Below are 11,877 nucleotides of genomic sequence, written 5' to 3' on the forward strand. Positions count from 1 at the left end.
TGTTTTTCTTCAACTTTAATAAAAAATGTAAAAAAAAAAAAATTTAGTTTCATCATATTTAATCATTAAAAATTAAAATTGAATTAATTGTGGGGCCACTAACTCTCTCATTCACGTAACACTCCTAAATCCATTAGGAAAAAAAATCAATATGTCAATAAAAAACCCTAATTCTAAATGTTATATAAACTCATTAACCCTAACCTTATTCATAAGTTTTTTCTATTCTTCTTCTCACATATCATCAAAAGAGATTAGTTTTATCAAAAAAAAGAGTTTCACGTTTCTACACAATTTAAACGTAAGTTAAAATAATTTTTATATTTACATCAAAGTTTCTTAGTTTAAAAATTATTCAATTGAAGATTTTCTATCTACTTGATTCATGTATTGAATATCATATAAGTAGGACGTTGTTTGTGTTTTGAAAGCATGTTAGTACGTGAATTATTATTTTTGTTTTGTATGGTTTTATTTGTATTCTATTTTTTGGTAACTTAGTTTTCAATTGTCAATTTTTTTTTTTGCACCACATAAAGAAGAATTGTTCTTCTTCCTCATATTTTTTTTTGTCGTAAGATCGTACCGTGCTATTTTTTTTGTTTTATTGGCAAGATTTATACAACATAATAAACATATATATCTATATAATAAATATATATATATATATATATATATAATAATAATAATATATTGATTAGTGCAGATTGCAATGGAAAGTAGTGATGAGGAAAAATATGATTCAGTAAGTGAAGACGAAGCTTCAGTCAGTGAAGACGAAGCTTTAGTAAGCGAATTCGAAGAAGAAAAAGATGATATAGTCAACAAAGAGAACTACGTTAAAACTGAAGAGAAGAAAGATGAACTGAATATTGGAATGGAGTTTAGTTCTGATGAAACTGCATATAAAGCTTATAAAAAGTTTGCAGGTGAACATGGTTTCAATGTAAGGAAACAACGGAGAAAGAAAAAAAATGATAAAGTAGTAAGACTTCTCTATGTTTGCTCAAAAGAAGGGTTTAGGAAGGAACCTAAGATCAAGACATGTTATTCACAGCCAATTACACGGTGTGGTTGTAAAGCTATATGACTTGCTACCTTCAGAGGACGGGAAGATATAAGATTGTGTCTTTCAACCAGAATCATAACCATGATTTAGTGAAGACGCCTATGAAGCATTTGCTGAAGGGAAACCGGATGTTCTCTGTCGCTCAAATACAACATGCTGATGATGCCGAGATGTCAGGAATTTCAGCAAAATCAACTGTTGAAATGATGAGTAGAGAAGTTGGAGGGCGAGAAAATCTGGGGTTTTTGGAGAAAGACTATCGTAATTACATTTATCGAAAGCGAATGGAAAAAATGGTAAAAGGAGATGCTGGAGCAGTTTTGGAATACTTTCAAAAAAAGAAAGTGGATAATTCATCTTTTTTTTATTCACTGCAACTTGATGAGGACGATATGATCACGAATATCTTCTGGGCAGATGATCGGTCTATAAGTGATTATAATCTTTTTGGAGATGTCGTCTGCTTTGACACAACTTACAAGACCAATGAATATGATAGACCATTTGCTCCATTTAACGGGGTCAATCATCATAAGCAAACTGTAGTATTTGGTGCTGCTCTCTTATATGATGAAACCACTGAGTCATATAAGTGGCTTTTCGAGACTTTTCTTGGAGCAATGTCTGGAAAACAACCAAAAACTATTCTTACTGACCAATCTGCAGCAATGGCGAATGCAATAGTGAAGGTATTTCCTGAAACAAAACATAGGTTATGTGTTTGGCATATTTACCAAAATGCTGCAAAAAAGTTGAGTCATGTATTTCATGGGCCAGGACAGTTTGCCACAGACTTTGGAAACTGTGTATATGACCATGAGGAAGAAGAAGACTGGCTATTGGCATGGAGTAATATGCTCAATAAGCATAATTTGATAGAGAATAAATGGTTAAAGAATATGTTTGAGGTGAGAGAAAAATGGGCAATGGTATATGGACGTCATACTTTTACAGCAGATATGGTGAGCACACAACGTAGTGAAAGTATGAATAATATTTTGAAAAGATACTTGAAGAGTAGTTATGACTTGTTGTCCTTCTTTGAACACTATGAGAAAGTGTTGGATGATCGACGATATAACGAGTTAAATGCTGACTTCAAAATGATGCATACCTCTTCGGTATTATCTGCTACCGTAGAGATGTTGCAACATGCAGAAGAGGTGTATACACCCGAAGTTTTTAAGTTGTTTCAGAAGCAATATACAGTTATCGGTGATTATGTTGCTAAAAAAGTCAGCAAGTCTGAGATGGTGTATGAATACAAAGTATCTTATCGTGGTGGACCGCGAGAGCATTTGGTTAATTATGATGCTACAAACCAAACGATACAGTGTAGTTGCATGAAGTATTCTTTTGCTGGGATCTTATGTCGTCATGCATTGAAAGTATTGGATAAGAAGGATGTTAGGAGAATTCCATCTAGCTACATCTTGAATCGATGGAGTAAAGAGGCAAAATCACGAAACATATCTTCTTATCGTTCAGAGACATTTAATGGAACAGTAACGCAATCGATTGGAAAGCGTTATAGCCATTTATGTCACAATTTCCGTGAGATTGCATTTGTTGCTGCTGAACATGTAGAATTGACGATGTGTGCGAATGAAGCTGCATGTGAATTGATTAAAATATTGGAGAAAAAGAAAAAAGAACTTGTGAAGGCTAATGCATGGATGCTCCCAACTTCAAATGTTGAACATGTGGATAGAGAAGAAGAAGACGAGGAAGTTCTAAATGCACGTGGAATTAAAAGAAAAGCTACTGTTGGACGACCAAAGAACAAAAAGGTCGGACCCCACGGTCGATATTTGAATGCTCTTGAAACGAAAAAACGGGGTACATCAAAGAGAAAATTATTGTTTCAGGTATTTGATAAATAATTCTTCTTTTTCGTTTATGTCCAATTTCCAGCAAAAGGTGACTTCGTCAATATATGTATATATATATTAATTACAAGATAAAATTGATAAATGCTTCAGGATTCAACTTTTGCTACCAGCAATCCGACATTACAGACAGAGCCATTTTCCTCACAAGTGCTACAAGTAAACTATTCATTCTTACTATTTATATTTGACTTTTCGGTGACTTCGTCAATAGATGTATGTATATTAATTACAAGATAAAATCGATAAATGCTTCAGGATTCAACTTTTGCTTCCGATATCCACTTATCTGTAGCTACAAGCAATCCGACTTTACAGACGGGGTCTTTTTCTTCACAAGTGTTTCAGGTAAATAATTTACTCTTACTATTTATATTTGACTTTTCGGTCAAATTTTTCATTATTTGAAATCTTATATTTTGTAGGAATTTGACAAAAGTTACGGAGATTTATTGTAAACCTCGATCATTTTGAATACAAAGACAAAAAACATATGGAAATGTTAAAGCTTTACTATTAATTATTTTGGTTAAATTTTTTTTTTTACATTTTTTATTAAAATTGAAGAAAAACAATATTTGAAAAAAAAAAAAAACAAAAGAGAGAGACGTGGGAGAGAGAGTAGTGGGTCCTATAATTAATTTAATTTTGAGTTTTTAATAATTTAGTTAAATTATTTTGTTTAGATAATATTAAGAACAATATTAATTGTTTTAGTTAGATGACATGTCAAAATTTGATTGGTGATTAAAATGGGGGTGAATGAATTGGGTTCACCCCTAGGGGTGAACCCAAGAATTGTTCATTATTGTGGGACTAGCGGTATACAATGCCACATTTTTGCAAATTGCTTATACTTACTATCTTATAAACAAAACTAACATTTGTCATATATCCATATTGTTTAGATAAGGAAAATAAAAAGAAAACCAAGTGTCAGTACATATATTCGTATTGTTTAAATAAGTAAAATAAAAATAAAATCAAGTGTTATTAGCTCAACTGATAAAGATTCTCAAATAAACGTAAAAGTTATCGGTTCAAATGATATTTAAAAAGAAACCATGTAAAATACTATAATCCCTGACTTGAAATGGTGTACATTCTAGGAGCCCAAACTATGTGATTGAATAAATCCTCCTCAGATTCATACGAGAACCACGATAATTCAATGAAACCTTCAGAGTCCAAAGTTCACTGAGTGAGAACTATGTTTAGGCTTAGAATCATTTAGTCATTCAAAAAACAAACATTTGTCATATATCCAAAAAAATCAAACCGAGTGACTTCGACCGAAAGCAAATAATCGCAAATACTATTTTCACTACTAAATTTTGTGATATTTTTTTAGTTAGTGATATAAGTATTTTAGGATTTTTTTCGGTAAACTAGAGCTACTACGAGGTGGATTGATAATGTGTCCGATAACATTAATTGGTTAGATCAACTCCGAACCAACTCAACACCATGAATAAGTCATGAGTCATACATTAATTCACACTATCTATATAAATAAACATCCTTTACTAATTTTTTTTTTAATATTCTAATACTATTGATTATCTTTGTAATCTAGTTTATTAATATTTTTATAAGTTGGCGAGATGATATAGCTTCACCCACGAGAAACTAGCGCATATTAAGTCATCAACAACATGGAAACATCACGTTTGCGTAAAAAGAAAAGATTATTCACATTTAAGGAAGAAAAAACGGTTATTAACAACAAAAGCCTCAACCACAAAATGTAAAAATAAATAAACTAAGTTTTATAGATTAGTGGTTCCCATTTAAGGTGTAAATATTTTATGTAAATGTAGGACATAGATCGATTCTTTTCAGATACATGATTCAGTTCTTCTAGTCGTATGTACATGTTTCATATCCGATTTTTTTATGGACTTCGGAAATCAGTCTAAATTTTAGCTTAGTAATTTTTGGTTTAGAGAAAAAATTAAATCAACAAAAAATGTTACCTTAATATTTTAATGATTAGCTGGTAAAATACTGATCAGACAGAACATGGTGGTGTGGGATTTGGAATCAATGAGTTTAGTCTTGGAAACATGTGAAAACATTGTCGTTTTCATAAAGCTATAATCTCCCTAAGACCTTGGAATCTCCGCTACCGTCTGATTGAGCTCTCATCATCATCCTCTACCGTCCGATTTGGTTACCAAAAATGGTCAAACATTATTAAAGAATGTACTATTTTACCAATTTCAGACCGTCTCTCATGAGTCGGACTACGCTGACGTCACGATTTTGTGGGACATAAAAAAGTGATAACACGATCGATGGTTACACAAACTCGTGGTTATACACGTGAGGGGGGTAGGTAGGTTCGATACTATTTCACTATCTTCAATTATTGTATCAGACTTGTATTTGATATATCTAATTATCTAAAGACATTGCATAACCTTTTTTTGTTAGAAATATTGAAAATAAAAACAATACTTCCTCCAAGTTCAATCAAATATCGTTGTTAAATTTCTCCTCAACTAGAAAAGACATAAAACTTTATGTTGTACTTTTACTAAAGTGTGTTTTCTTTCTTCAACTAACTTTTTCGGTTAAAAAAAATCTTTAATATAAATTTTGTTCATTTTGGAAAAAAAAGGTTTACAAAAACAAAAAAATTGGTTCCGGGTGAAAGGATCTTTATTGGACGATTCTATATATATGACATTCCTACGATAGGTAGGCTCTCACTGCAATACTCTAGACCACTACGAACGGTTCTGTATGCGGTCTCTAATAAACTTTACACCAATAATCTGTAAAACACTGCGTTTTCTAGAAATCGATCCTAAATTTAGTGTAAAAGTATTAATGAACCACTGAAACTCTCTCAAAAAAGTAAAATAATCTATTTCGAAGCTAATAAACTCATCTTTGAGAGTTTGTGACACCTTAATCTAGAAACAAATACGTCTTAAATTTCATTGTCATATCTTGATACTTGAGTAAAGATTGTTTTGAAACAACTTTATAATATTATCTTTCTAATCAATAGATAAAACTAATTTAAATAAATATATTTATTAATAAAAACAAAATCTAAATTTAAATTTAAATTTGAAAATACTGTATTGAAAATAATCAGACCGGAAGTAGCAGTTTAAAAAAAAAAAAAAAGTTCCAAAACACACACTATGATAGATCAATTGAAATATTGTAATAAATAGATTTACAGCTCATAAATTTGAAAAGCACAACTATACCCTAAAGGCACACTTTCATTCAGATCACACTCAGAGAGATTTCTTGAAGTGGAAGAAATAAAGAACAAATGTTGATCACTACAAGGTCAAGTTTCAGATGGTGAGGTTTTCTTGTAGCACAAGGAACGATCCTATGATCTTGCCGCCGAGATCTGGGAATGTCTCGCATCCAGGAAGAGAACTCACTTTGCCTGTTCTATCAACTTGAACTGGATACTTAAGAAGATGACCTGGCATCTCTGTGACTTCCTCTGCGGCATACTGTCTCCAATTGAGCTCACTCAATTGCCTAACTCGTCTAACGCATTCCATGTTCTCTGGTTCCTCGAAACCTTGCTCTAGAAACCCTAGATGTTCTGCCCATAACGACATTCTATATCCAAAGATCTGCAAGAAATTGGGACAAACCAGGGTTTAGATATGTTTTAGAGGACATACATTGGTGGCTTTTTAGTTTTTCGTCATGGAATGCTGGCACAGATTGAAAAGTAGAAGTCTTTGACAGTTTTTTACCTGACCACGAGGACGAGAACCTTTCATAGCCCATGAATGGTGTGGTTGATACCCTCCCATGGCGATTTCAGTGTCTCTAGTTCCTTCCAAGGATCTCTGGTTGATATTCGCGGAACCAATTAAGACAAACTCATCATCCACTACCATACCTTTGGAATGAACATATATCATGAATCTCCGACTCTTCAAAGCTTGCACCTAGATTAGTTTGTCATTTCAGTGAGTAAACCCATTAAGCCAAAATCGAAGATTTAAGAAGACATTTATAGATGTATACCTGTGCAGCATTTGCATTTGCATTTGTCTGAGGTGGCTTCCGTGGACTATTATATACGCTAACTGTTCCATCAGGAACCTCTCTGGTTCCAAGACAGAAAAAGTTCAAAAAGTCTTGTGGCTCAAACTGGCCATCAAGACCAACTTCCACAAGTGCCTTGTAGATGGTTTGATACATCATTTGCATTGTTTTGTGCTGCAGAGATTATGAAAAGATTCCGGTATAAAGAAGGCAATATTATTCGTCAAGATCGGGTTTTTAAAGCAAAGAATTGACAAATTATTTACCTGCCAGTATAGAATTCTTTGAATAGGGTTACTTGTTGGAGCACCTTCTGGCCACATTGGAATGACAATATAAGCAGCAAACTTTTCCCTTGCTCTAATCTTATTAGCAATCTTAAGCGCGATTTCTATCGGGATTAGATTATTAGCACCTGCAATGCCAAAACTCCTTGTTTATACTGCATGCATTGACTACTTAGCTTACCTTCAAAATCTTTCAAGTTTCTTACCCAAGTCCTTGTTCGAATCCCAGTTGAATGATGATCCAAGAAAATATTGGTTCTCAATGTAAATGAAGTGCTGAGCAGATCGTATTGCCTTAACGTAAGCTGCATGTATGCTCATATCTATGAGAATATTCTTCCCACATAGAAGATTCTGTTCACAAATACATAATCAGTAGAGAATAGCAACATGATGACAAACTAAAACAGTTCAGAATTGTGCTTACTCTTCCAGTAGCTTCCTTTGGGTCCTTTGGAAACCCTTTGACTGAACTTGAATCAATTGAACGGAAAACCTAAAGATTAAATATCATTGGAAATAAAAAATGAGATTCCTTTTTTAACCACCACAACTAACAATAATGCTTCATGAGATATCATATGATAATAATCATATTTCAAAACATTAGTTTCCTAAATTACCTGAACATGCCAAGACTCTGGATCATTATCATTAGCAGAAGAAGCTTCAGAAAGTCCCATAATGTCAGGAATTCTGTCTATCCTAAGCAAAGAATCATCATCAGAAGATTTTAGTTTCCCAATTCCGCGAGGTTTTGAAGCCTTCATCCAGCGTTCCTCGAAATTAGCAAGCACATCATATGCAGCTGGACCATCAATCTTGCTGTGCAGATCATGCCATGGCTCTCTTGGTCCGTCATCCGCAGTAGTCTAATAGGAAAACAGATTTTACACGAATTAAGAATACCGGAATCTAATTTCATAATTCAAAACCAAACAGGATTTTTCATAAATGGTTACCACAAAATTTGGGTTATGGAAGTCATCTTTATGGAGTGTCTTTAATGTCCTAAAGAGAGGATGCTTGGGAGTATCAAATCGTCCGTTGCACAAGTCTAGCCCTCCAACAAATGCTACGATCTTTCTTCGGTTCTGAGCTGCTTCAGCATCTAAAATCACAGTTTTTTGATGATGGGTGTAGATTGTTCCAACTTCCTGATCATAATAATGACACTCAAATTACAGACGATGAAGTTATACACACGGGAGTTTAAGCAAGAAGCAGTAACTAATGAGCATCTTACAGATTTTTTTATGAAGCTGTGACCTTTCCCCCCAGATCTGGGACAAAGGAGAACTTGCACCGACGAATGCTTGAAAAAACGGCGAGTCTCCTCATCGCTTGTGTTCATAACTCCTTGCTATATGCAACAAAACACTAGCTTTCATTAAAACGATAGAAGGATCATTGCTTCAGTTAGTACAGACATGAAAAATGATCTGATTGAAGCAAACTCATGCTTTCCAACAAGATAGACAGAGAAAGTGCAGAGAATATATAGAAGCAACAGAGGAAAGTATGAAATGCAACTAAAAAAACCTAATATGTGAGAAGTTAAGAACAACACATTAGACCATTCAAACAGAGAAGCTCCCTAGAATTAGATCCAAATAGAGAAACGAGAACAATCCAGAGCGGAAATCTGAAAGTATATAGCTCCATAAGCAAGCTCGGCAAACTGTATAACATGTATCATTATGGAAACCTTTTTCCTGACCCAAATGTCAATCTTCTAGCATATAGTTCATAGGATACACATTGTGCGAATATCTGTAAATTTGACAATAATAAACAACATAAAATGACTTAAGCAGAGAAAACAGAGTTATGTAGATTCTTACTGTTTTGAATCCCAGAAGACTCCTTGAAGTTGGATCATCCCACACCAAAACCAACACTCTAACACCTTCTTGAGATTTGACTTTAAGCAAATCCCCTAATGTACCTTCGGTCGGATCATTGCTACGACGAACCAGCCTAACCGGATGGAAAACTGACCAACCTGTGATATAAATCAACCTTCTTGCCTGTCTTATTGCATCAGCCATATCCTCCCAGCACTTACCATGTTGATACTGAATCCCACCATCAAGATATACACTCGGAAGAGTACCGTCATCAACATGAGCATCCTGATACAGAGTAACCCTACCGCCTTTCCTCAAAGGGAAGTATGTACCGGGAACTCCTACACAATCATTACCAAAACCAACACCCATTTGGTAAAGCCTCATCCTTTCCATTGGAATATACTGAATAGACAGGCTCAACACAGCACCCGCTTTACAAGGCTTCCCACTACTATTAAGTATCGGAAATAGCCCTTCGATCCTATTCCCCGAACACAACTGCTCGGTTGGGATACCAACAGCTCCCATGATCTGTGATCCAATAATATCACTGTCTTTCACAACAAAGTGAACTTCCGCAGCACTATGAGCAACCGGTACATCGAAATGCTGCATCCATACAGGATTCTCACTATTGCTAATCACAAAAGTTCTACCAATCACAGCACCAGAGATAGAGACAGTAACATAAGGATCACTAGTGATCTTAGAAGACTTCTCACCATCCACTTTAATACTATTCCTCCGACCTAACCCAGACAACATTCCACCAAGTCTGTGATGAAACCCATCCATGTTAGGAAGATGTTTAGCTTCCTTAACCCAAATGTCTAAGTTACCATGTAACAATTCAACCCTCAAAGAGCCACTACTCGTAGCAAACGGCACGTATTGCTGGCCGCCCCCATGGCTTGACCCTCCTCCCATTGACATAGTCTCAGTATAAACCGGATGATACGCCATGGAAAAACAAAATCAAAAACACAAAAAGTAGATCAAGAATCAAAAAAGGATAAAACTTTGAGAGAATACAAACTCAGATCTAAAAATATGGGCAAACTCAAATTAAAGTTGAGATTTTTGTGAAGAAGAAGGTGGGAGGAAACGAAGGGAACGTTGACTTGAAACGGAAGAATCGGAAAATTTTAAAGATTTTGGCTGCCGTTGTTGAATCGTTCTAACACTTTAGCCATTAATGACACAAATTAAAGATCTTTAATCTTTAATTAAACTCAAGTGCCAAATAAATTATTTGTTTTTTTGGTAACGACGACTAAGAGGACTTCCACTTTGGTTTCGGCTGCTCACGGACGAAACTCTTTTTTTCTCGGGTCTCTCTTTTGATATACAGTAAAACTTCTATAAATTAATACTCTATAAACTAGAATTTAACCCGCGGGCTATATTTAAAAAAAAATGTAATGTTATTTTTTAAAAAATTAATTGAAGAACTTTCTTTTGATAGGGTGGGGAAGAGACAAAGTCTCTCCTTTTTATTAGTGCAAAAAATTAAAATTATATCCGTACACATTTCATGCCCTCGTCGACCCGCTCGTATCCTATAAACAAATTGAGGCTACACAATCCGGTCTAGAGTCTAACATATGAAACCCAAAAGGTAGAGAGAAAGCATAGTTCGCTAACCCGTCGGCAAGACGGTTAGCTTCCCTATAAACGTGAGAAATTCGGACTATCCAGTCCTTTGACAGAAAGCCATAGCACAGTTAACTGAAGATATATCATATTAATTTGTATTTTTAAATGTAGATATCTATCTATCAATTTTTGAGTATAAATACGAAAACATATATTTTTTTTGAAGTAACGATGTATGGTGGATTGAATATTTTACTCTGCAGTATACCGTGGGTCAGTTTTTTTATAACTAAAATTTTTGAAATTTAAGTTGGATTTGTTTTGTTAATATTGTTTTTTTTTGTGTTTAAGATTGTATAATTGTATTTTGATTGTTAATTTTAGGATTTCATCCGTGATATACCGTTTTCTATTAATATCGACCCAAACCCGTCATCCCATATAAACCGGTCTATATTACCTCGTTATCTAAATTATTAGTGTTATAAAATCTAAGAAAATAAATTATTATTGTTATAAAATCTATAATTTTAGGATCTCACCCGTGGTATACCGTTCTTTGAACGATTTTAAATTTATACTACTAATATATATTTTAAATTTATCATATAAAGTATATGATTTCAAGTTTTTGTGTTTTTTTTTATTTAAATAAAACAACGGCTTAAATGATGATAGATATAGTTCTTTTTCCTGTATGTGTATATGATTTTTCTATGTGAATATTTTGATTTTTATAAATTAGTATTTTTATTGCTATGCATAATGTTAATATAAATAGGGAAATTGTTAAAAATACCCCTTTTGGTGTGCTCCTTTTCAAAAGTGCCCCTTTTAGATGTCCATTTTCAAAAATGCCCCTTTTTAAATCGGAAATTTTTATAAAGTTTTATTAGGTTTATAAGGTACTTATGGATTGTAACTACTACTTGAAGACTCGATCCATGTATTTATAAGGTTTTATAAGGTGTTTTAAAAAGGTTTTACAAGTTATTTTAAAGGATTTTTAAGGCTTTTAAAAGCTTTTACAAGATATTTTAAAGGTTTTTAAAGGTATTTCCAATGCATTTATAATGTATTTATAAAGTATTTATAAGATTTTAGATACATAATTGTATACTGTTCATATTTGTAAAAAATATAGC

General features: G+C 33.6%; 2 protein-coding genes across 3 annotated transcripts; one reads left to right on the plus strand and one right to left on the minus strand.

The window, feature by feature from the left end:
* Positions 1–712: 712 nt before the first annotated feature.
* LOC110227432 (protein FAR1-RELATED SEQUENCE 5-like) lies at positions 713–3,391 on the plus strand. Its single transcript, XM_021021527.1, has 5 exons — positions 713–946; positions 1,105–2,908; positions 3,052–3,117; positions 3,217–3,306; positions 3,384–3,391. Exons 1-5 carry the CDS (start codon positions 713–715, stop codon positions 3,389–3,391), a joined length of 2,202 nt encoding a protein of 733 aa, XP_020877186.1.
* Positions 3,392–6,091: 2,700 nt separating this feature from the next.
* Positions 6,092–10,435, minus strand: LOC9310794 (phospholipase D gamma 1). 2 transcript variants are annotated; one of them, XM_002874681.2, is made up of 10 exons: positions 9,128–10,427; positions 8,530–8,646; positions 8,246–8,440; positions 7,907–8,155; positions 7,711–7,779; positions 7,490–7,637; positions 7,263–7,411; positions 6,976–7,170; positions 6,699–6,896; positions 6,092–6,572 (listed from the first exon to the last, which is right to left on the minus strand). In XM_002874681.2, the coding sequence occupies exons 1-10, from the start codon at positions 10,097–10,099 to the stop codon at positions 6,279–6,281; spliced, it is 2,586 nt and encodes an 861-aa protein (XP_002874727.1). In that variant the 5' UTR covers positions 10,100–10,427; the 3' UTR covers positions 6,092–6,278. The 2 variants fall into 2 exon arrangements, with proteins under 2 accessions (XP_002874727.1, XP_020878084.1); XM_021022425.1 differs by lacking the exons at positions 6,092–6,572; positions 6,699–6,896 and having other exon boundaries at positions 7,109–7,170; positions 7,295–7,411; positions 9,128–10,435.
* Positions 10,436–11,877: the final 1,442 nt, after the last annotated feature.

Source organism: Arabidopsis lyrata (assembly GCF_000004255.2).
Source record: "Arabidopsis lyrata subsp. lyrata unplaced genomic scaffold ARALYscaffold_6, whole genome shotgun sequence".
Taxonomy (NCBI): domain Eukaryota; kingdom Viridiplantae; phylum Streptophyta; class Magnoliopsida; order Brassicales; family Brassicaceae; genus Arabidopsis; species Arabidopsis lyrata.

Bases quoted from the DNA above. Each gene is read 5' to 3' on its own strand.
- LOC110227432 (XM_021021527.1), top strand. From the start codon at position 713: ATGGAAAGTAGTGATGAGGAAAAATATGATTCAGTAAGTGAAGACGAA. The intron at 947-1,104 runs GTAAGGAAACAA...TGCTACCTTCAG, and splicing joins CAGGTGAACATGGTTTCAAT to AGGACGGGAAGATATAAGAT. The intron at 2,909-3,051 runs GTACATCAAAGA...TAAATGCTTCAG, and splicing joins TCTTGAAACGAAAAAACGGG to GATTCAACTTTTGCTACCAG.
- LOC9310794 (XM_002874681.2), bottom strand. From the start codon at position 10,099: ATGGCGTATCATCCGGTTTATACTGAGACTATGTCAATGGGAGGAGGG. The intron at 8,441-8,529 runs GTAAGATGCTCA...TATTATGATCAG, and splicing joins ACAGCTTCATAAAAAAATCT to GAAGTTGGAACAATCTACAC. The intron at 7,412-7,489 runs GTAAGAAACTTG...TTGGCATTGCAG, and splicing joins GGATTCGAACAAGGACTTGG to GTGCTAATAATCTAATCCCG.